General features: G+C 32.9%; 3 protein-coding genes and 1 long non-coding RNA gene across 5 annotated transcripts; 2 read left to right on the top strand and 2 right to left on the bottom strand.

Moving 5' to 3' along the window:
• The first annotated feature begins 2,656 nt into the window (after positions 1–2,656).
• On the top strand, positions 2,657–11,887 carry LOC128669501 (circadian clock-controlled protein daywake-like). The gene is made up of 5 exons (XM_053744392.1): positions 2,657–2,815; positions 6,813–7,041; positions 9,350–9,486; positions 9,953–10,105; positions 11,285–11,887. The coding sequence occupies exons 1-5, from the start codon at positions 2,746–2,748 to the stop codon at positions 11,446–11,448; spliced, it is 753 nt and encodes a 250-aa protein (XP_053600367.1). The 5' UTR covers positions 2,657–2,745; the 3' UTR covers positions 11,449–11,887.
• LOC128669498 (uncharacterized) lies at positions 11,846–21,078 on the bottom strand. Its single transcript, XM_053744389.1, has 11 exons — positions 20,829–21,078; positions 20,294–20,504; positions 19,779–19,906; positions 18,508–18,762; positions 16,184–16,349; positions 15,823–15,995; positions 15,420–15,594; positions 13,738–14,049; positions 13,090–13,253; positions 12,289–12,558; positions 11,846–12,164 (listed from the first exon to the last, which is right to left on the bottom strand). Exons 1-10 carry the CDS (start codon positions 20,857–20,859, stop codon positions 12,302–12,304), a joined length of 1,872 nt encoding a protein of 623 aa, XP_053600364.1. The 5' UTR covers positions 20,860–21,078; the 3' UTR covers positions 11,846–12,164; positions 12,289–12,301.
• On the top strand, positions 15,883–18,492 carry LOC128669502 (uncharacterized). 2 transcript variants are annotated; one of them, XR_008404657.1, is made up of 3 exons: positions 15,883–16,020; positions 17,508–17,632; positions 17,729–18,488. It is a non-coding gene; the product is annotated as an uncharacterized LOC128669502 (long non-coding RNA). The 2 variants fall into 2 exon arrangements; XR_008404656.1 differs by lacking the exon at positions 15,883–16,020 and adding an exon at positions 16,358–16,628 and having other exon boundaries at positions 17,729–18,492.
• Positions 21,079–21,202: 124 nt separating the features above from the next.
• On the bottom strand, positions 21,203–24,215 carry LOC128669500 (uncharacterized protein). The gene is made up of 6 exons (XM_053744391.1): positions 24,058–24,215; positions 23,824–23,981; positions 23,216–23,395; positions 22,616–22,829; positions 21,789–21,947; positions 21,203–21,423 (listed from the first exon to the last, which is right to left on the bottom strand). Exons 1-6 carry the CDS (start codon positions 24,070–24,072, stop codon positions 21,331–21,333), a joined length of 819 nt encoding a protein of 272 aa, XP_053600366.1. The 5' UTR covers positions 24,073–24,215; the 3' UTR covers positions 21,203–21,330.
• Positions 24,216–24,319: the final 104 nt, after the last annotated feature.

The following is a 24,319-nucleotide window of genomic DNA, read 5'->3' as shown; positions in this document are numbered from 1 at the left end:
ACAAGGCTACCGCACTTTGAGGGACATTAGTTTTTTAAGTAGCTACAGATTTGTCGTTTCGTTTTATGAATTTCAATATTAATATTTAAACACGATGACATAGTTCATTTCGGATTTTAAATATTTTCGTTGAAATAAATTCAAATAAGTAATTTGAAGTCTGATTAACATGTGTAAACCTTGATCCTAATGAAAATATTTTAGTGTCCAGATCAAAAACATCGCATTTCGTAACATATTTCTATCAAAAAAATAATAGCACATTCAATATTACATACCTACTACTATTACTAATCAAGGATAACTTATTTAATAACAATTTAGACCTATCATATTCTCAAACCATAAATAGTTAAAATAGATGTCTATGAAATTTTACTATCGTCGATCATTAAAATTTAAAATTACATAATTTTTGACAAAAACACTATGTTTTTCGAAATAATAATCTTTATGAGGGCCTTGAGATCCCTAAAATGTCAGAATTCAGATGTCGAATGTCAATGATACCTATTAGCATAATTAGCGCCGATAGAGAAGCAAATTTGTAAACTTTTTTTTTTACTTGATATGTAGTATCAGTACATAAACTGCCCCTATAGTTGAAAATACATGTTATATTTTTATATATCAGCATCTTATATTTTTTTCGAAATTGTATTTTATGCACATTTGCAATCGTCTTTCTTTGCTTTGCTTGGTTGCGATGCGATTATATAGAACTTCATTGCGAAAAATAAATACCATAAATGTCTTTTCAACTATTTGAGGCGAAGATATTTTTATAAATTCTAGACTAGTAATAGTTAATCATATATTGGTCAAAAATATGATTTTGCAAAATTTTATAAATTAAAACTGTACACCACTCATAGAGTTTAGACAAGGTTCTCCCATGCCATTTATTCTATACAACTCGAAGTGGGTACTTTTAACTTTTAATCTTCTTGATATTTCGCATACCATAATTAAAATGAAGAGTATAGAGAAAGACATCATGGTACCTTTCATACCGGAAAAAAACACTATTCCCTTGGGAAATACAAGCGGGTGAAGCGGGCAAAAGATAGTGAAATAAATATAGAAAATAATAAAGACTATTTTCTTTTTCATCTTACTTAAGTGTGAGCCGCTGATTGTATTAGCCTATTGATAACCAAATCACAACTACCAATATGAGTTAAGAACACGGATACAGTGCAACAGGTGATATAGTACGGGAAACAGAAATTATGGATGGCATCTTGAGAGAATGGCAATGACTCGAGATGACTCGGCGCCCTGACCTATCGAGGTCAGAGCCCTTATCGAATGCAAAAAGCGGAAGTTTCCCCATTTACTTAATAGAGCTTTCTTTTCCTTTTTCTTTCACCTTTTTTATTTCGACAACTGGAATTTTGTCATCACTATTAAAGCTAAAGTTAAAGTTGGATTGGATGGAATTACAGTCATGGGCGTATCTAGAGATATTTTTCAGAATTAGCGGAGGCAAGAGGAGAGGAGACTGGCAGCTTTTTTTTTTTTATTTTAGGCCCCGGTAAATGTGTAAATACGTTATTATTCAGTTTCAGTTTGGTCGTCAAAATCTAAGTAGTTATATAGTAGGCATGAATTATCATAAACATCTATATTATTAGGACCTACCGACTTGCCCTCTCAAATTATTTTGCTTTTTTCACACGCTCTAACAGTAAGCTGTTTCGCCATAGTAAATAATAAGATTGACATGAGGGGGTCAATGTCACGTTCAAATTCTCATAATACAATTATGTTAATAACGTGCGCTACAAGTATTTTGCCGGTTTTATTTCACTGTGGACACGATAGGCGAAATAGCATTTATTATGAAACTTTTAATGGAACATCTAGATATAATTTCATCGAAATAGTAAAAGATAGGACAAGTGAATAATGACGGTTGATATAATGAAAGTCGCAGGTCGTACATGGATAAGAGAGGCACAGCACAGAGGAGTGTGGTGTACGCGAAGGGAGACCTATGTATGTATATAATAGGTAAATATCTAACTGCGCTAAAATCCCTTATTCTGTCTTAATATAATGTACTAATTGATGGACATACATATAACGGAGCGTACATATAAAAAAACAACCTAAACATGCTTATGAGTTGTTTTTCTTTTTTCAGAATTGAAAATAACAAATAAGTACCGTATAATAATATCGAGGCATATAAGTGTCTGTAAATAATATGACGATCCCGTAGACTATTTCCTCAAGAAAAAAGTTTAGTATGATAATTCGTATAATTTTTATGATATGATAAGTAAACAAACTTAAAATAACGTATGGTTTGGATCTCGTTTGGTTACCTAATTGTTGTTTAATATGTAATTGCAATATGTATGTACTTAATCGTTGTTTTTATTATACAATATTCTAATATTATTACATTAAATCCACAATGTAACCACATCACTGCATTATCTTTTCATAATATCGATTAAATTACAGACCTTTGTGCTCACACCAGGACTAATAAAATAGGAAATCCAAGAATAATTGCTATCTAATTGCTGTGTGCATTGATTAATACAGCATGATTTTTCTGAAAATAATAAATATATTAACTTAAGCTGTACGCGCTATAGTTCACCAATTTATGGAACATTAAACCACGTTAAGTGTCTGCTACATAAATATGTCGCCTCGGAGATCAACCTTACAGTAGTTGCCCAGACGTTGGACGAAAAAGTTTATTGGGAGTTTTTACAACAAACAGACATGCAGTTGATGTTATGTTTAGTGCTCTTCGGTCTATTTTGTGTCACAACATGTGAAGAAGAATTTTTACGTAAGTTTTTGCTAATAAGGAGTGTTGCACGTTAATTTTTATATTGTCATGAAAGGTAGGTTTTTTTATTTCAAGTGTATATGTAGTAAACTAGTCATATTTGTTACTTACCTAAGAAATTTTTATTCAATCTGGTGAAAAAATGCATGTGCTAATTGCATATTTTACAGATCGAATAAAAAATTTCTGTATATAATTGACTTTTTCATCCCATAATTAATTTATACTACAAATTAATTAGTTAACCTTGAATATTCAGCAAGAGCTAGCTATACATAATAACATATCTTGATGGCACAGTAAATTTATAAGCGGTCATTACTTAATCATAGATTGGCCAAATTTATCTACATTTATAATTTATTTATTACAATATTTAAAATCAATTTTGCAAAGTAAATTGAAAAAACACTGAATGTTAGAGAAAGGACAGAAATTAAAATTATATTTCTGTTTTAGTAGGTACTTCCGGTTTTAAAGAGGCGCCAAAAGAAAAAAGAAATTCCCAATAATAGATCCCTATAATAAGTTTGTTTGTTACCGCTCTAACGCTTTATCTGTTCATTGAATCGTCTTGAAATTTTGCATACATATGTATGTATTTTGAAGTACGAAAAAGAACATACGTTTCATTCCGGAAAAATAAATTTTCCCGTGGAAAATTCACGAGGGCGAGAAAACCTACTAACAAATATAAAATATTTTTCTTATGAATTACACCATTGAGCAATCAGCTGATTGAGTTATCGACTACAGAATTTATATTCATTTACATTTTCCTGTGTAATGAGTAATAAATTAAAATCCATCATACTATTGTAGGTGTATAATTTTTTAAAATGTATAAGACAACGTTGTAATTTATTAACTTTAGTCAATTTTTTTGTTAATTTTGTGTTTCTTAAAAAACGTACCCAATTTTATTCCAGTGTATTTATTTTTTTGACCTATCTCTTAATAAGTACTTAGATTTAGAATAGTAATACTTCAAATAAAATTTAAAATGAAACCTCTATTTTTTTAAATTACAAATAGCAGCCACTTCGCCCGCGTTTTTTTGATAACACACGGGAGAAACGCAGGGCGCTTTACTCCCGAAGGTCTACGAAAATGAAAACACAAATCTTTTCTTTATAACAATAGTATGGACGGATTACTTACATTAAAAACGTTCTGTATAACATTTCCTCGCTAAAATAAATAAATTGTATCAAAAAGTTGTACCGTGAATATGCCCATTTTAAATAGGTATATCTAGGCGACTACACATTATGCTTCCATGTGTAAAATATACTATATAGGTACTAATAACATACTCGAAAACATACATAGGTTCCTAAACAACCTTGATCTTAAAAAACCGGTCAAGCGCGAATTTGCCCTTGGAGGCAGATCTGTCTTGTATACTTCCCTTATATAATAAATAATTTATATTTCGACTGTGTATACCTACTTTGTTTATGTGTACTAATTTTTAGTGCACCAAAGTTACCAGTTAGGAAAAAGTGAAAAAAAATTTTTTTCATCGACGGTTATGAAATATGGTTAATAATGTGAGCGAAGCTAAAGATAAACACTTAACTACTTCATTAGTATCATGTCTGAAATAAACCAATTTGGCCTCGTCTAGTGTTTAGGCCAAATTATTGATTACAGTAGCTCTCTATGGAACTACATCACCAACAACAAAATCTAAAATTGTTATTTATTTTTATGTACAAAACATACTATAGCTTAAAGTATGCTTTAACTTTTTTATTAACAATGGGGTAAAACCACCTAATGGGGTACCTTGTGGAAAATTAAATTAATAATTCTAAAATATTTGACCATGCTGGTCTGGGAACGACAGAAAATCATAGACTGCGTCTCGTCCCACGTAGATTGTAAAAGCAAATTAAGGGATTTTTCTCATAGACAATGGACTAGCATCAATATATCAGAATCCCAATTACTTAATTAAACATAGTCTTCGAGCTTCGCAACTCTTGGCTCTGTCTATCCCGTAAGGGATAAAATCGTGATGCTGTATGTGTATCGTAAATTTACAAAGTGTTTCCATTGCATGTAGAAGCTATGAACAATGCAATCAGTCTGACATTGTGAGGACGTGAGCAACATTTAAAACGATTCCTACAACCCGTGCTCAAACCTACCATTATATCTTACTGATAGCTGTTCATAGATAATCGATTACGTTCTTTTAATTACCTACCAATAATTGTTGTGGAAATATACATTTATATATTGCGTACGTTCAAGACCAGATATGTTTTTGAACCTTATTGCTACGAAATGAAATTCAAAGATATATCTGGAGTTTTGCAGCCGACCGTATAAATTGTAAATTAATATTTAATTATCTAAGTACTAATCGAGAACTTATTCTTGAGGATTTTAAAAGAGTATTTTGAGTGACAGCTGTAGATACACTCTACATGCGCTCTACAAAATAAAAACTGACTTTTCCTCGTGTAAGTACGTAGTTTTTTACATCAGCGAGCTGACATACAAAGGCTATCTAGTAGGTACATAGAGTCGATTCAGTTTTTTTTTTTCTGAGAAGTCTTTCTTTTGTGAATTTTCGACACTTTTCAAACCCTAATACGAATTTTTTTTATATAACATTTCAGGTTTGGATGACAAAATATAGTAGGAATCCATATATATAGCCTAGTTATAAATATCACTCCGGAAATATCTATTAATAGTACCTATATACCAACAACACTAATCACCTGATCGGACTTATTACGGAAATAATTTTATGCTCTTATTTCCCTTTTAAATTAAACTTATTTCACCTGCTTTTTAAGTTATATTTTTCTTTTATTTATAATGGATACTAAATTAAATATTCACATGACTTTTATATATCAATAAAAGTAAACAATCAATTATGTTTACTTTTATTGATATGTAAAAGTCATATGAATGTTTAATTTTGTTACTACCTAGGCACCACCAAAGAGCAATGAAATCTAAGCTACCATGCGAAAACCTCTCTTCAGGCTCTGAAGAAGTAGACCGTGAACTACTTCAGACCTGGTTGTATTTGGGCTAATAGTTGCAGTTGTGTTATGGACTATGGACGCGGTCGTAGTTAAACGTTGTTGTAATAAATTTCTTATTATTACCTAGTTTATTTTTCTTTCTTTGAACGAAACGTGCGTGATATATCTATTTAGTTGTAAAAAAATAGGTATAGAACTAGCTCCACTGGTTTGTACAGACATAAAGTGACCGGTCATTGATATTTAAAACAGGTTTATAGATTAATAATGTTTAAAAAACGTAAATCTTTACCTGCTTCATCTTAAGTGCGTCCATTAAAGATGTAATAATTTACTAGCTCCTGTTATCTTCCAAACCATTATTGATGATATTTAAAGAAATAATTAGTACCTGTACGTGTAACCGAAGGGAGATCGATTTTTTACCCCCGTAAGCACTTATAATTAAATCATTAGTCGTTTTCGTATGACTATTGTTCCCACAGATACTGGGCCTGGGCCTGGGCCTGGGCCAATCTTGGTGAATTTGACACACTTATACTTAATTACAATTATGTCAGTTTTTGTCGCACGCTTTACACAACTTTTTAATGGGTGCTAAAGGACCGTAAAAACAACATTTTGATTATGAACTTAATCTAATCTTAGGGTTAAGTCTGTAATGACACGTGAAAAATGATCATAATAAATAAAAATAACTTTTTTAGAGTAATAGTTAAATATTAAACGGCCCCTATATATTCAATCGTATTGTGCAATATGAATGAACAAAGAGCATATCAAGTCCGCTAAAAAGTCACTGCTGCTGTATAAATTTGGCAAGAAAATCAAACAACTACCTATTTATCCTTGTCATTCCTTCACATTGCGCAATATAATTGACCGTCTAGGGGCCTCCTTAGAAGACCAACGTGAATATATTTGTGTGCGTGCGTAATCTACAATCCAGTGAGTTCTATGACAAAAAATGCCTTATTTTACAGCTTCATACATCACACCATGCAAATTAGAAGACAAAGAACTAGCAGATTGTGTGAGGGAGCAGATAAAGATCAGTTTACCGCACTTCACAAAAGGAGTTCCCGAGTTTAACGTGCCGTCAATAGACCCGGTCAAGCTGGACGACATCAAAATTGACGGGAATGGACTAGTTTTGACGTTCACACAAGCTGCTATGCACGGGCTGAGCAAAAGCGAGCTTACTGATTTAAGGTGAGTATCCTATATGCTTACATATTATCTGTATTCTTTAGTGATTCCTGAGAAAGGTCTATCTAATAAAATAATTTATCTAGTGTAGCATAAGCTCCAACCGTATTTTCACTATAAATAAAGATATTTTTTTCGAAACGTAATGGTCCCGCTACTTAGTCTTAATAATTAACTATATGATAAATATAAATTTGTAATAATATTTACATAGATATACTACCTAGGCACTAATTGTTATCTAATATGACATCAATCATTCGAAGACACGGGTTATGATGTCAATAGCCACAATACAAAAGCCTATGTACCTAATGGACTTCCGAGCAATGAATTGTTGTCCGATTTGTTGCACAACTTGATTGTGTGTTAATTACTAATGTTCTTCATCGACAATCGTTTTATTTACTTTGTTACGCACGTGCTTATTCAAGGACCGCTAGCGCAGGATCTAATATTACTCACCTAATGTATCAAAGGAAAAATTATAACTGAATTGAGTATATGATAAAATTCTAGAAAAATTAAGTTTTCCTAGGTAAGCAATAAAAAAGTTCGCGCCACCGCGTTTTCCGAAAACGCTAGATTAGCGGCGGGTACGCTACAGTCGCTGTCAACAACAAACGTGGCCGATATTTCATACATATATATTATATATATATATATAGTTCTTATGTAAAACTCATATATACATGAGTTGTAGTGTTTATTGCAGGATATATTTCTTGTTTGTGACGTGAACTCTACTTGCACCCTTACACCTTTAGTATGTTGTATACCGATAAAATAATGTAACAGATACTAACGAGGGTGGTGACCTATGTTGAGCGAACACCCGATTAGTGAATGTAACTTTTTTTCGAGTAATACATAGTACTTTATACGGCACAGGCCTAAGCCGACATTAAAAAATAAGAAGAATAAAATACAATTTCTAATTCATAATTACCACCACGTCAAACAAATATTCATATTCCTAGTGTGTTTGGACCTGTCTAAATGGAGTATTCACGAGGGTCACATTTATTTTCGCTGGGTTATGATTTATATTGTATTCCTAAGACAATAATAAAATTTGCAATGCATGAACGAATCTGATTTTGCCTATCTCTTCCTTTAGATCTCTCTTACTGAAATCATAACGTAACCTTAAAAACTTTACGCATGCGTGACTGAGAAGCATAATAATCTAGGCACCTTTGTATTTCTATACTACCGTGAGTCATCGGTTAACTCAAATAATCATTAACTATGCAGATGACTTTGTATGCAGATAAGTTCCTACATAAGTTGATACATACAAAGTATTGATCTGACAAATTCAATTTCACTTAACCACCCTTCAAGTTACAAAAAAAACTGTATCTGATAAGACCCGCTCTTTCACTACACCTTAAGTTACACATATTTTTTAATAACAATATAAATAAGTACGTAGTGTCTTCAATTCAAACCACACGAGTAAGTAATGCCTCAATATCGTCATAATTTTGTTCCTGTTACAACGAAGATATACCTAATGCCAATCACAATTAGGGTTTTAGCATATATTCCTATATTTATGTCTAATAACATAAATAACATTATATAGGTACAAATATTTGGTTCGAATACCAAATATGCGAAATATTTACTAAGAACCTACCTAAGTACTTTTTGTATTTTGTCATAATATATAATATCTAGCACGTGAACTCCTCTATGTAATATATTACCATACAATTTGATATAATCACTAGGTAACTACATCCACCATTATATATATCCTCGATGTGAAATTGGTTCGTTTTATTCGCTAACCATCACACGGTCGTTACAAAGATTACGACAAACGATTTGTAATACAAATAAGTAGCTACAATGGCCTTCTCAGTAGTGTACTTAAACGCATTTTAACGACATTCCTAAATTTAAGCAAACATCATACTTTATGTGTTAACTACACAAATAATATTTGATTGGACAACTTCTGGTTACAATACAATTGTATAAAAACAGACAAATATTTTTATTTAATGTTAAATAAACGAAGTGAGCCAAAATATACTAAGTTGATAAAGAGTTACTTAATTGTAAACGTAAGCAAGCACACATGCTTGCCAAGACAAATTCGCAATTAATTTGGCATATGAAAATAAATCATAAATAATCATCTTATCCCATACCTACTTAGTTAATTTCTAACCCATATAAAAAAGTTAAACCTACTGTAAAATGTTTGGTCTCGATAAATGAATGTCAAACGTTGTAAAGAGATAGCAACATATTATAACTTTCATATGTTATGATGAGCTTTAATGTCGCTTTTCAGAGTAAAAATTGGAGATTCCGATGAAGACTTCAAGCTGGCCTTCAAAGGAAACCTGAGTTTGACCGCGAAATACGAGGTCGACGGTCGAATTCTGATTCTGCCCATCCAAGGAAAGGGAGATGCTTTCGTGTATGCCCGTAAGTGTCGAAACAATAGAAAGTGAGAATAGGGTAGATGAGATAAGGTCAGAAAATTGTGTCGGAAAATAAGTATGCTCTAGATAGAATAGATACCATAAACTACTGTGATAATTCATAAACCTACTGTAACAGTACTGCTGGATATACGAAGGATATATACGAGGTTTTAAAGTTGGTTGGAAAGTCTATTTCATGTCTATTTAAAACAATTATAAAATAAACTCAACCATCGCAAAAAATCTAAAATTTTGAAACAACTTTTATTAAGAAATCATCGGCATAAACAAAATTTTGTTAAAGAAAATGCCAAAGTACCTATTTTACGTTTTCACTCTACAACTTACCTTCTTGAAATTTCGTATAAGTACATATAGGAGCACGTAGAAGAACATATGCTAACCTTCAATCCCAGAAAATAGTTAAGCCATCACCTACCTATATCAACAAATATTCAATTTTACAGAGGGAGTAGAAGTCGAGATCAACAGCAAATTGAGCCACGTGAAAGACAAGCAGAATCGAACCCACTTCAAGCTCATAACACCTTCCTACAACTACACCATAGAGCGAACAACATTTGATCTCAAAAACCTGTTCAATGGAAACAAACAATTAGGTGAGGCAGGCATTTACGTATCAACCTACTTGACCGGTCAATAAATAGGTAGATGTTAGGTGTTCAGTTGGAGATGAACAAAGCATAATAGTAACTTTAATCGTTTTCCTTTGTAAGTATAGGTATTACCCGATACATAGATCCCTACGCTATGCAATATATTTTCAAGATATACTCTATCTATATCACTATCATATTTTTATCAAATTATTTGATTTATTAGCAAAAACTAAAAACAATATATATACATATTATGCTACACTAGAAAATGGAATTTTCGACAATATTTCCGGACTACATTCTCGAAAATTTATCAGCCGTCGGAGCCTAGGTTCCGCTTTCCTATTTTTTCTTCTCCACTTCGGCACTTCGGACGGTCTTTACTTCAGCATCCTTATTTGTCGGACTTATTGGCACAAATATCCTGTTTGGATTTGCCGTACGGAAACCACACATTCGTTCCTTACGTACCTAATTTATCGCAGTGACCCCAGTCACCGTCCGAAAAAGTAGTCGACAATCAGAGTACAGGTTTCCTGAGATATTCCATTACCGGAAATAAATGGTGGTCGGTCATTGACATTGCGGTATGTATTGAAATACGTACTGTAATTTGCATTACCAATATTCGAACTCAGGAATCAAGTTTTGGGATGCATGCTAATTGCGTGACATCATAAGCTATGCTATATCATGGAATTAGTAGGTAGGCACTAAGTTGTACGGAGTACCTACCTACTAATTCCATAATCATATACTACTCATTAATTTTTTATCTACCTATGGCTACACAAGAGGGTTATATTAGAAAGTACCTATCACAGTTTTCCCTTTCCTAAACCGAAAACGGTGGTTACCACTGTGTAGTCAACTGTGACTACATTGTGTAATGGAAAACTATACACTACTTCATTTAAAATCCTTATCATATTATATAAAATATGCCCCATATTTTGTCAACATCACTTTTATCGCTAAGAAACAAAAGAAATTGATTGAAATGTGATAGTGGCGCAAAGATGCGCGTATGGTCTACATCTACATCGATCAGCGCCAGGGACCTAACCTAAAATATTTCATATTCTTACATAAAATTTAAAATTGATTTCTAATCAATGAATATACTAATTAGCTTCATCTTAAGCTCAGGTCACATAATTCCAATTTTATCTTTCACAGCCGACACGACAATACAATTCGCGAATGAGAACTGGCGGCAACTCATGGACGATTTGGCACCACCAGCCATCAAGCAGATAGTACGGACCTGTGTCAAAGCCATCAACAAATTTTTCTCCAACGTCACCATAGCACGGATGGTCAAGGGGTACAAGGACCATTGAACTGTGATATAGAATATTCTTAATTTATCTAGGTTAGATTATATTGTATGACTTTTTTATTTATGTTGTAGAAAGAGTGGAATATTATGTTTGATTAATAAAATTTTTCATTTGATGAAATTAGAGAAATTCATACTTCCACATCAATTCACACTTCCATATCCATGATAATCCTATAAATGTGAAAATGTGTTTGTTCTTCTTTCATGACAAAATGTAGCACTGAATTGGGGTGATTTTGGGTGTGGAATAGTTGGAGAGTGACATAGGGTATTTTTTTTAGCCGCGGGCAAAAGCCAGTTTCATATCATCTCAAAACTTAACTGAAAAGCGCATATTTTATATAATATAAATAAACTCTAAGGCAATAAAGTCTCAAGTTTTGTATTTTTTAACAAACAGACTAATAAAGATAATAAATGAAATTAATTAAACATGATTATAAATAATTTATTTCACGTTAATATCCATACATTACAATATAATGTAATAAAATCAGTCTAATATTTTTTTCTTAACTAATGTTTTTCGTAGATGAACGCTATATATATTGAATCAATTTGTTATCATTATGTTATGTAATAAATAATTATTAGTAATAGAAACGATCCGAGAATTAAATTGTGGGTTAAGATATCTAAGTGGATAATATAATTTCAAGTTTAATTACGTTAATCAATTCATTATAATTAATTATAAAGGCTATTATTGTAAGCCTTTATAAAAGTCTTAGGAAGTTGAAATCATTCAATTAATTATAAAGGCTATTATTGTAAGCCTTTATAAAAGTCTTAGGAAGTTGAAATCATTCAATTAATTATAAAGGCTATTATTGTAAGCCTTTATAAAAGTCTTAGGAATTTTGAACCGATCGAGATCTAATTTCGGCGCGGAATTCTTCTGAGTCCTGGCTGGAAGTCGTACTCGAACTAAAGTTAGACGGGCGGACCCTGGAGGCAGTGACAACTACCTCAGAGTTACGGGCAATGCCACCTCTTTTCAGCTTAATGTACCCTTTTCTATATAAAACTACTGCTATCAATATCACTAGTAAAAACGCACCTCCTATGGACATACCAATTATTCCCGCTCGCGACCGTGTAGCGAGTTCTGAAAGAAAAAAAAACAACATTATTAAAACAAGCTTTTTTTCACGATTTTACGTGTTAGAGATCGTAAATACGGTCAAATCTCACAGATTGATTTCGTTCCAAAGTAAATTGGAAACTTGTGTTCTTTTATTTATTATTTCTATTTATCGTGAATACCCCAAGTCACGATAAATATAAATAAGTAGTGACGTTGTGCTTAGCTTTCCGGTTTATATTTAGACAGTATATAGTGTATACTGGTATACTAATATTTATTGAGAAAATGTGTCAGTTTTCCCTTATTTCACCTAATTCTTTCGTTAAGACACGGCAATTAATTAATGTGGTGATTTGCGTAAGTATTTGGAACGGTGAAGAATGACATAGGTTATCTTTAGCCTGTGGCAGCGGAGCAGAGCACAGCTAGTAAATAAATAAAATTTCTTTGAAATTTGTCAATAGCGTGGTATGGTAGGCAAACCCTAATCGTATTTTCTGTATGGTATCCCTTAGGAAACAATCGTGTTATATATATCTAAAATATTCTTACGTCGAACTGTGATAGTATCCCTCGCTTCTATAATCTGATCATCGACAAGGGCAGCACACGTCCATTCACCAATGTCTTCAGTAGCTACTGGATCGATGGTGAGCGAACAGTCGCCATAATTTAGTTCACGATCGGGGGTAAAATAGTAACGGTCCAATATTGCACTGAAATATATTATGAGATTTTTATCTCGTTTAAAAATGTTATTATATTATCATAAATAATTAACTAGAAAAAAATAGTCACTCAGGGTACCTATCTAATAGTCAATAATTTTAGTTTTATTATTTAAAAATAAAATTGTGTAATGGACACTTTTGCGTCAGGTAAGATTCGGGGCGGCCTTTTTGACAAGATCATAGATTTATAATGATCATGTAGGTATTTACTCAAAATTGTGAAGCTGTCAAAAATATCTTAATGAATTTTTAAATATTGCAATATAATTTATGTTGCAATTAAAAATAAAAATTGTGCTTTGAAAGTCGGCATTAGACTTAGTTAATTTTTGACATTATTAAGTATTCCAGCCTAAACTGAAAATTAAGATTTTGACATTAAAAATACTCTTCATGGGGGGATTTAAAGGATATATAGAATCTGCAACTTCTGCATGTTTCATTTATGTATTTTTTTATGTACACTTACTTTTCACTAGTCACAGAGGAGTCGATACTTATGCCGACTCGATTGGGAGACAAAAACCGGCAGTAATGCAATGGTTTGTTGCCGTTTGCCGTTCTACAGTAAAGCGTTGTCGTTCCCCCAATGCCGGCTCCGACCTCCGTGACACTGGCGGCTGCTAAAGGACCAGTTATTCGCAGGTCCACCTCGTCTGTCATTTCTACCCCTAATCGATCGCTTGGACCCATGTGACAGGTCCATTGACCGGCGTCTTCAGCCCTGGCCTTTGCGAACGTGATACCACACTCACCTAATTTGAGACTGGTACCTGTATACCTAGGAAAAAGAAAAATATATATTGTTTGAAATATTTATGAAAATCGAAACAAAAAGAGTTTTATTGAATCCAAATTATCCAATTCTCGTTTCCAATTTTCGTTTCTCGTCTACTATTACTACCTAAATTGCATTAATTAATCGCAATGACAAATTCATGACCCCCGTCAACTTTGATATAATTCTAATCTTATGAGAATACTCAACATCCATTCTCGCAAATTTTACGTCTATAATATAAGTAGTATCTAGGGTAATTATATTAAAGGTATGAGAGAGGATCGGGTAGTTAAAAGAGAGGACAAGAACAGACCAAGAGGGAAATGACCAGCTGGTCGTCCAAGGTGCCACTGCTGCTGGTTAGATAAAATGCTGAGACCTGGAATCCCCCCAAAAGTCGACTGGCTAGAATTGGCACAGAACTGAATTCCATATAAAATTCTAATATCGGAAACCAAGACCCTCTTTGGGTCGCGTCGAATGAAATCTCTGGAACCATTACATTTAAAATAATATATCTATATAATAATCGGATTTGTATTTAATACAAAGGTTCGTCTTTCCCAAAATAGTCACATCTACTTTTTGCTTATGCTAAGCTGTTCTATTATCTTTCTTGATTTAACAACACAATAAAGAACAAGACAGTTATGGAACGAAGCTCATGTCCTCAGAAAGTTGATTGTATTTTATTTCTCAATGTTTCGATTATCTACAAAAATATTTTTTTACTTTGTACTTTACTTCAAGGACAATCAGGTCGATTTATAAGCAATTGATTTATTGATCTCAAAAATTCAATCGCATTAAACTATAACATGCAATTAAGATTAAATCTCTCACGTAGACACTTAGACAAGACGATTAGGTATATTAGACTGAATTAATCATACATAACATTTACTCGTGGAATTAGTAGGTATTCTGAATACCTACTAATTCCATGCATTTACTTTTTACTATATCATATTTTGAGAGAATATTCACTAAAAATGTGAGTTCAACTAGCAAAGAAGTCTTTATGCGTCAACATAATTTGTTTTGGCAATTCCCATCCTATTTCATTTCTATTCTGTCTCAGCTAAAAACGTATAAATATAATATGTATAGGCTATAATTCACGTACATAACACAATTTACCCTAAGTTATTATAATATATAGTAACAACGTCTTAAGGGGACTTTCAAAGCCAAGAGTCGCGAGACTTAAAGGCCATGTTTATGGCTATTCTATATATCAACTATGATCGCTTTGTTTTGACGTACACTGCCTAATTTTTATTGGCATTGATATAAAATTTACATTAATACTGTGATAGCTGTAGATCATGTAAGCCTGACATAAGCTGATTTTATTTAAACATTCTTACCAAAATTCCTGTTCAGAGTCGTCATGTACCACTGGTGTATACTGAGTGCCGTTGGGGTGTTGGAACCAACAGTAGGACAATGAAATATCTGCGTAGCACGTCAAAGTGAAACTAGCGCCTTCTTCTACGAGCACTGTCTGCGTCTCGGCCTCTACTCTTAGTTGTCTTCTTATCTCTACAATAATAAGGAATCATATAATTATAATCGACTCTTTTAGAAAACTTACAAAAGTTAATTCACCCATAGGCCCTTGAGCCACATTTTAACCATCGAACTATGAATATACTTTTATTGCATTTTAAAGTGATTTTAGGAGACTTGAATAAATCTGAAACTAGTCAGTATTGCTATTAAGAGTAAGAATAAAAAATATTGCAAAATGGCAACACTAAGTGTACTTACGTAACGTATGAGGTAGGACTCTAACCAAGGCCTGCATGGCGGGTTGCTGCTCGATGTGTGTCCCAACCCATTGTTGGAGCCCTACAGAGCACCTCCAACTGCCGTAGTCAACCGCGGTGGGGTTCTCTATGGTTATGCCACAATGGCGCGCTAGGAATCCATCGCCGTAGTAACTGTTATGAAGAAAAAATACCTTATGTAAGTAGTGTAGGACGCCAGATTGTAAGCAAACACCGCAGCCCATGGACACATAGATAAACTAACTTCTAGATAAATCTGTCTTATGTGATGTGCCAGTTAGCCACGAACATTGTGAAACACATTTCTGATACTTTACACATAACATTAATTATATACGAACCTGTGTCTACCATCGCTCAATCCATCCATGACGGTATAACCGTACGGTGCAGTGGCCATTTGAAAACGACAGAACGTTATATTCTTCATCGTATGAAGAACATTACAGTAAATGTGAAGTTTATTTTGGCTCGTATCATGTACAAAGCCGACATCGAGACGTTCCGCTGAAAAAATAAGTCAAATATTTTTTTTAATTTTCTTGAAAACCTAATTGGACGACCAATCATAATGATTCGGTTTACAAAACAATAGTCTGATGCCATTAGAAGATTTCAATATAATCTGGCGTAAGATTTTTGAAAGGCTTCCGTTTTGACTTACGAGTACCATTTAATGGTAATAGATGCATACACGATAGTGAGCTAGATTTTCTGATGATGATAGAGAAAATATTGTCTTCGCCGGACAAATGGCAGACAATACTTTACTTTTTATGAGGCTTGGTGAGTTTAAATAATACTTAGAATGGCTTTTTGGTAGAAATAAACATCATACATAAAAAAAAAGTATTTATCATCGCGATGAACATTTTGTAAAGATATACGTAAATCTTATACGATACTTGGACATATATTTAGATAATACTTGGATAGACACAACGTATCTTGACATGCGATCAAAATGTGACTATAAAACGAATAAAATTTTATACAGACCTTTTCCTTAGTTATATAATGTGAATCAGAATATCGCATTGTATATCGCAATGATATATCGCATTTCAGTTTAATCATGATAGTATTTATCATAGTATATATTATATAGATTATTATATAGAAAGTATTTATTATAGTATTTATCATGATATTTTCATTGGTTGAAAATTAATTGAAAATTTAAATTGAAAAATATAAAGTCCAATCTAACTTTGAAAATTATAAAGTCCAATCTAACTTTTAGCAAAGTTATAAAGTGCAAAATTATAAAGTCCAATCTAACTTTTAGCAAAGTTAGATTGGACTTTATAATTTTGCACGCTTTGCTATGAATGTGCAAAATAAAGTTAGTTACTCAATCCTTGAATCAGTAACGTATACTTAAGTTTGCGCTGAGAATATAGAGCGTGTGAGAACTAAAATTGTGTAAACCAAATAATTAAATAATTTTGTGTTTATTAAAATTCATACAATAATATTAAGAGACATCGTTTTTATTATTCTGTAGGTTTATGTTCCATATACATAAATATATAACCCAATATATTACATTATTTGAATTTATAAAACTATTTATGTTAGACATAAAATCTGTCGTAAGCTTGCAATAGACTTGACTCTGAAACATAATTAATTTCTGAATGTATAACCGGATATTTTTTTTAGATACTGTAATCAATGTCCGTCACTATGAACGTCTGTCCTAATACATAGTTTGTATAAACAAATATACGAGCGATGGATATTGATACGATAAACATCAGAAGTCGCCGTGGAAAGTTTTATACAAGGTAGATTTGTAATCTAAGGGATATCAAAAATTAATTATTACCTAAACATAAATAAGTGTTGACTCTGGAATTTTTATTGTTCCCGTTATTTTACAGAGTTCAGCGTTGCCAGACGTCCCGATTTTCGCGGGACTTGCAGAATTGGATTTGCAGTCAAAAACAAAGAAAAACAACACAAAGGGTAAATCTATAACACAGGTTATTTAAATTTTCAATAAAATTAAGCTATTGCGTGTTTTATTAAAAACTAAAAAATAAACATTTACTATATTATTAATTTGGGATTTTTTTTTCTATTTAACCCACATCTGAAGAAATAATTTGCTTTTTTTTAATCATTAGGTAATGTACCTATTTTTTAAGAAAATTTAATCTATAATGGTAATTTTCTCTATTTGTACTACCAACAAATTACGAGTCTGAAACGGTTCTCCGACAGAATGTCTCTATTCTGCTTGCGAATCGTTCGTAGATGAAGGGTTCTGTCGTAGAAGAACCGTTTCAGACTCTAAATTGCCGGCTTAGTTTCCATTTAGAAACTTTCCTCAGTGCACATATCCGACGCAGTAATAGAAATAATTTAGTATTCTGTTTTTTATGGGCCATATTAATATGATTTGAACTTCTATGATTTTTAGGAATAACGTAACCAAGAATCATAGATATAGAAGGGGTGGAGCAGGAGAAACCGCTTCCATAAGGCATCTGCCTCAGCCCAAATTATCGTAACATAAAAATTATAGAAACAATAACAATGCATCTCCTTTATGTTTTTGCTTCGTGGGCCTAACTAAACTACACATATAACCTATGTATTGTGGTGTCGGTCTCCCGGGAAAGGACCACATTATATCTACATTATATAAAAATCTCACCTTCCACATTGACCCGTACTTGGACTTGCAACTCGGAAACCTTTCCCGGGAGTCCCACAAGGACGTTCCAGTTCCCTTGGACCGCTCTGTTGGCCCGCTCCAGGGTCACACGGCAATGACCAGACACCAGGGAACTCTCGGCAAACGGCTGCGCCACCAGGCAATAGGAGTTGTCAAGAGATGTCAACTCCACTTCTGCATGCGTCTGTCCATCCAATAACGATATAGGCGACGGTGTGTATAGATTTATATCCTCTGAAACAAAATGAGGCTTTGATCTTCAAATAATTCACTCAAGGAGATATTAAGTGTAATTATAGTACCTACGTTAGTTTCAAACTTTCGAAAAAAAATTTTTTTTTGACCCGAGTGAAGCCCGGATGCGCCACTCAACTAGTATAGCCTATAATCTTAAGCGTGTGTTTCCGCCCTATGATACGATATAATGTGGATGCCAAACAAGCTTTGGAAACTGATAGGCAACAATTACAGATTTATATATTACTTAGGCAACAATTAATAGCATAGCGTTGACGTCAGGCACAGACGTCAGACAAAAGTGTGTAATTGTAAAATCCATCATCCAAGTTACGATGCCGAGGTGCCTGGTATCCCAGCGTTACAGTCCCGAGTAGGTACAACCAGGAACACACACGAAGATTAGAAAGTGTTGAGATTATTCAAAACCCTGATATAATCAAAGTCAACTATTTAAATAAGGATTTTCTATTATTAAAGTAGATAAGATTTTTTAAATCGCCTTTTGCTATCTGCCGGCATCGTCAATCAATATTGCAGCAATTTGTCATTAATATGAATCAATGAGAATATCGTCTAAATATGCTTGTATTATATATTTTTCGATACGACCGCAAATCTTAATTGCTATGTTAGTGAACGGAGCTGGTAGATTTAATAGGGTCACTGACCTTAATACTAATAATATCAGGAACATATAAAAAAATAAAAGTCCGTAGGAGTTATAAAATTATTTTAGTAACTTAAGAAAAGGGTTTTACATATTTGTAAAAACTCATCAAATTTCAAAAGACAGAATACTCCATTTTGGGCAGTTGTCTAAAAAGAGTTAATTGGTTATTTAGAATAGGACCATTACATATTCTCCCTTGGATAAAAATTCTTAATTATGGAAGACGAAAAGAAAATGTATCTAGTAGCAAAGGTTTCATTCATTCATTGATCAAGTCCGCCCTTTTTTAATTTCAATTCAGTAAATAAAGTTTGAAGAAATGAAAAATAAATTAAATTACCTTCGACATAAAGTTCAGTCCAACCAGTGAGATTCATATTGCCAGTTGCGGTCAGTCGCCATCTTCCTACGTCCTCGGAGCTCACATTTTGAACCCGGACACCGCATCCGTCGCCCCAACTCTCAAATCTAAATTTAAACAACTTCAGTTATGATTGTGATCTTCTTTATTAATCATCAGATTTGGACGCTTTATCATAATAGATTTACTTATATAAGTAGGAAATGATATAACTCTTTATATACTTAAGCGCCTACTAGTTGTCATGACCCCATTTTCCATTGAACAGTAACTATATACATTAATTTGTTTATCATCCTTATTGTAAAGAGTCTCTGTTCGCGATAAAGTTAAAAACTGCTGCACGGATTTTCATGCGACTTTCGCCAAAATGTATTTTTTAGGAAAATTCATGTGTATTATTTAGGTATTATGGTTTTACCCGAGCGAAGCCGGCACGGAACTTTCGCTTTTACTATACTTACCTACGTAGTTAGTTTAGTGTTTATCCAAACCTGTTATTAGGTGGGCTCATGACATTGAAGGTGTCTCCTTGCGGTGATGTCACTTCACACTGGACATTCTGCTCCGATGTGGGTATTTTGAGAAGAGCTTCATGTCCCATTGCCACGTGCAATCTGTGCGGCCAACCCAACCCCTGTTGCATCTTCAACAGATTCGACACAGCCAGGTCTACGGTTGATCCAGGTTGCAAGCTTATTGCGACTGGAATTAAATTTTCTTTTAATAGATATTTCGGAATCTTTCTCGTCGTTTAGTTCAGAAAGTATATTTCGCATATTTTTTTATTTTAAAAATGCTACCTTGTTATTTTCTATTCCATAAACCATATACCGTAAATATTGAAACTAAATATATTTCATTTTTTTTACAAAAAAATCACTTTCTGTTTCAATAGATCATATTTTAATTTTTTTGAGCATTTTAACCATGTAAATCAAACGACCGCAACGTTAAATCCCATATTCAGAACTTGTTCACAATTATTTAAAAAGTATATTATAATTTTAATACTTGTATAATACTAACCAATAAAAACACTTATAATACTGAAATACATTTTGACACTTTCCAGATTTGATAACCTATAAAAATAATATCCTTAAATTGAATACATTACAAGCGCCCACGTTCATAGTTCGACAAATATAGATCTGAAAGTTTTATTCAGCACATACATTTATGACGATGAATTTATCTAAACGATCTTAATCATATCAAAAATACCTAGATAATTATTGATATTATAATTTACTCTTGACATTGCCAACCACTTATCGATGCGGAGACTATTTTAAGCAGTTATCCCACAGACATACATATAAGCAATGTTAGGCATATATGTCTACTACCATGGTGTCTATACTAAATAACCAGGAACCAGAAATAATAGTTAACTATCAGTTATTTCAAATTTTGTTTAATGTGTAATTTGTATTCAGTAATTACTTTACAACCACTTTTATTTATATTTAGATTACTTAATTGATTCTATAATTATAGGTAGTTTAAGAGATCGAAGTTGTAGTTGCTAAAAATTAATTATCAATTTTTCAGTATTTTTTGATTTCACAGGCAGGTGTGGGATGACGTCATCTGCTTCTTTCATATGAGTGGTAGGAATCTGAAAAAAAAAAAGAATATTAGTGAAATACGATATAGGCGACTGATTTGAATGTGGTTTGTTTCTTTATTTTAATATTATATGACAGAAACTAAAAAATATATAAGTAGTTAGCTATCAAATGTAGATTTTAATTTTGTTAGGTGATTCTAACACGATGCCGGGCAGCTGGGACGCGGACCGACGTCACACATATACATTGCGCTATCGCGCATCTAAATAGTAAGGTGCTGCGGGGCCGCCAGGCGCCGTGTGTGAATAGAATGCTAACATACAAATCTTTTTTTTTTTTTTTGAGATATTAATGAGAAATATCAAGAAAGTTAGCTTAAACTTGGGTTTTGAAAATTAGGAACTATACTTACGTTCAAGTCTTTTGCCAATGATTCCTTTGCAGTGTATTCTCTGAGGACGTAGCTTGAATCACGAACATGGAACATACGTGTTTCGTGTGATCGCACCAATACGTCATCAACTCTTAAGAAATACCTCATCAAAATGTACCAGCATGATGGCATCACCCTCTGAAATAATAATAGAAATTACATTATTTCGCTTTCTCCGACGCATGTCGTCCCATTTTCCATTTTGACGTGTTACGTTCCGGTTTTTTATGAACCACAAACGTAAATTAAACATTTTATGGGTCTTTCTTCAAAAATAATGAAGTTTCATTTAAATTTTCCACCCCTACATCATTCCCCTAGAGATGCAATTTTCAAAATGTAGATAATGCATTATTATATTTTCTTCTTGTTCCTCTTACTTAACATTTCAAGTTATTTATTGGTGTGAGGTGCGATTTACTACAAAGAGTATGTTTACCAATTTTCAGCTTTTTATCTTGAAAATTGTATTAAGTCCTATACAATATTTCCCCCCCTTTTAAAGGGGTTGAAGATTAATTTTCAGAATAATCTGAAACATGTATTCATTAATTTGTTGTAAACAACTTAAATCCGAATTTTCTAGTCACTGACTTCAACTTTTTCGGCTGTATGTTTTCTTTCAGTCAGTCAGTCAGTCAGTCAGTCAGTCACTCAATAACTGAAGAGTTTTATATATATTGATTGATTTATTATTATAGATACAAATGGTACTAATGCTAAATGCCAGTTGTCAACAATGATGCCTTTGAAGCTTTGTCAGTATTTTTACACTTCAAAAAAGAAAGCAGGTGGTAAGTACTCACAATTTTAACTGACAACTTGGATATTCCATGATCATGGAGCTCATCTTCAAACAACGTAAGATCATGGTAAAAAAGTATTTGCTCTTTCTGTTTCAACATATTGTAGTCGATCTCTTCATTTGTCGCTTCTACAACAATATTTTCTGTGAGTGTGCCTTTGTACTCAGTGGAAAATGTCCAGTCAAAATTCCTTTTTTTCTTTTCCGCATCTGGACTTAAGTAGCAAACAAAAAATATTTAATGACAAATTCAATTTCAGTAGCATTTTTCAGTTGTTATATCTAGGAAAACTACCTGTGACAAGGTCTTTCTTACGAGTTTATGTATCCGTCTGCTAATAAATAATTTTCACTACTTTTGCCATATGGCAGAAGAATTTTATTTTCTATTATATTAAAGTGATGATTAAGTTGCCTTCTTCACAATATGTCGCTTTCCACAATTACCAAAGTACTGATATTTGGCACTACAATAATGGTTATCTCATGCACTGACTCCATATAGTTATAGTATATATCAATATAGTTCAATAGTAGTATATAAATCATTTCAGAATAATACGAAAGTAAAATGAATGGTACATAATCAAAACATAATTACCGGGCTTCCTGCCATGCTTCAGCACAAGCTACTTCAATAGCCTCCACTGTGTTGGCTACACCCCTTAATGCATCGAGAGGGTTAAAATTTATGACAGCACCACTTGTATGACTTAAACGTAAAATATTCTTAGGGAAAACCATGTCTGGGAAATGTGGTATCTGCAGCTCTTTACAGTATCTGTGAAATATGAATTTTATAGTTTTATTTCTTTTTAAGCATAGGGTAAACCAAAGGCTAGTAGGCTAAAGAAAACTCGTACTTAATGTCTTGTTTATTATTTTATTTCTTGCTTTCTATTATTTGTGTCTTATTTGTGTCTGATGATGAAATTTGATGACTGGAATAAAACCTATATACCCTACAACGTAAGATTGATTGATATAATACACTTAACACAGCTAATGCCATGCCAGATGATGCCAAGAAATGTGTGAGTGGAGAAGTAAAAAATGAAAAGCGGACGCTGGGTTCCATAACTTTGCAGCTGCTGAGGCAACAGGGAAAAGGCTCAGGTGAGATTGTGTGTTGTGCTTATGCCATAAAGGTTTTTAAATATTACGTGGTCTGAAGTTTTCTAATAAGGTGGTAATTAAAATTCTACTTACAAACAAAACTGGCAAAATTGATCATCATCTCGTTCACACACAACCTTTGTGGAACACACGCTGGGAAGAATACAGCTTACATCGTATGAAATGTGCCAAGGTCCAAACTGAATAGAATTCGAATTAGTAGTATATCTCCTTGAATCCACTTCATTATCCTGCAAACGATTGATAAAATACTGTAAATACTTATCTCAGACCGGCCTCAGTGAACTGCAGTGAACGAGAACTTACCTCGAGTTGTAGCATGTTGGAAAAACAATAATTAATATTTTAGACAGAAACGTAAGGAATAAATATTTTATAATTTTCAAAAATAAAATAATTCGGTAAATACAAAGATCTTTTTACATATACTAGAACTAGATCTGTTATGTCACTGTCACTAATTTGACAGTCTGGTATCTTTTTTTTTCATTTTTATTGTTTTGTTGGTCTAATAAATAGGAATATTGCAATCGATCGAATCAAAAGTGTAAACACACCCTTTTTAGTT

This window comes from Plodia interpunctella, chromosome 4 (assembly GCF_027563975.2).
Source record: "Plodia interpunctella isolate USDA-ARS_2022_Savannah chromosome 4, ilPloInte3.2, whole genome shotgun sequence".
Taxonomy (NCBI): domain Eukaryota; kingdom Metazoa; phylum Arthropoda; class Insecta; order Lepidoptera; family Pyralidae; genus Plodia; species Plodia interpunctella.
The sequence above is the reverse complement of the archived record's forward strand: the minus strand, read 5'-3'. Positions and strand labels throughout refer to the sequence as shown.

What these genes read in the sequence shown, in the direction of transcription:
- LOC128669501 (XM_053744392.1), top strand. Translation starts at nt 2,746, where the DNA reads ATGCAGTTGATGTTATGTTTAGTGCTCTTCGGTCTATTTTGTGTCACA. An exon ending in ATGTGAAGAAGAATTTTTAC is followed by an intron (nt 2,816 to 6,812) that starts GTAAGTTTTTGC and finishes CTTATTTTACAG; the next exon opens with CTTCATACATCACACCATGC. An exon ending in CAATGGAAACAAACAATTAG is followed by an intron (nt 10,106 to 11,284) that starts GTGAGGCAGGCA and finishes TATCTTTCACAG; the next exon opens with CCGACACGACAATACAATTC.
- LOC128669498 (XM_053744389.1), bottom strand. Translation starts at nt 20,859, where the DNA reads ATGTATTTCAGTATTATAAGTGTTTTTATTG. An exon ending in TATTATAAGTGTTTTTATTG is followed by an intron (nt 20,505 to 20,828) that starts GTTAGTATTATA and finishes ATTTAATTCCAG; the next exon opens with TCGCAATAAGCTTGCAACCT. An exon ending in GACTCTGAACAGGAATTTTG is followed by an intron (nt 14,050 to 15,419) that starts GTAAGAATGTTT and finishes TCTTTTTCCTAG; the next exon opens with GTATACAGGTACCAGTCTCA.
- LOC128669500 (XM_053744391.1), bottom strand. An exon ending in GAAGCATGGCAGGAAGCCCG is followed by an intron (nt 22,830 to 23,215) that starts GTAATTATGTTT and finishes TTGCTACTTAAG; the next exon opens with TCCAGATGCGGAAAAGAAAA. An exon ending in CCAAGTTGTCAGTTAAAATT is followed by an intron (nt 21,948 to 22,615) that starts GTGAGTACTTAC and finishes TTATTATTTCAG; the next exon opens with AGGGTGATGCCATCATGCTG.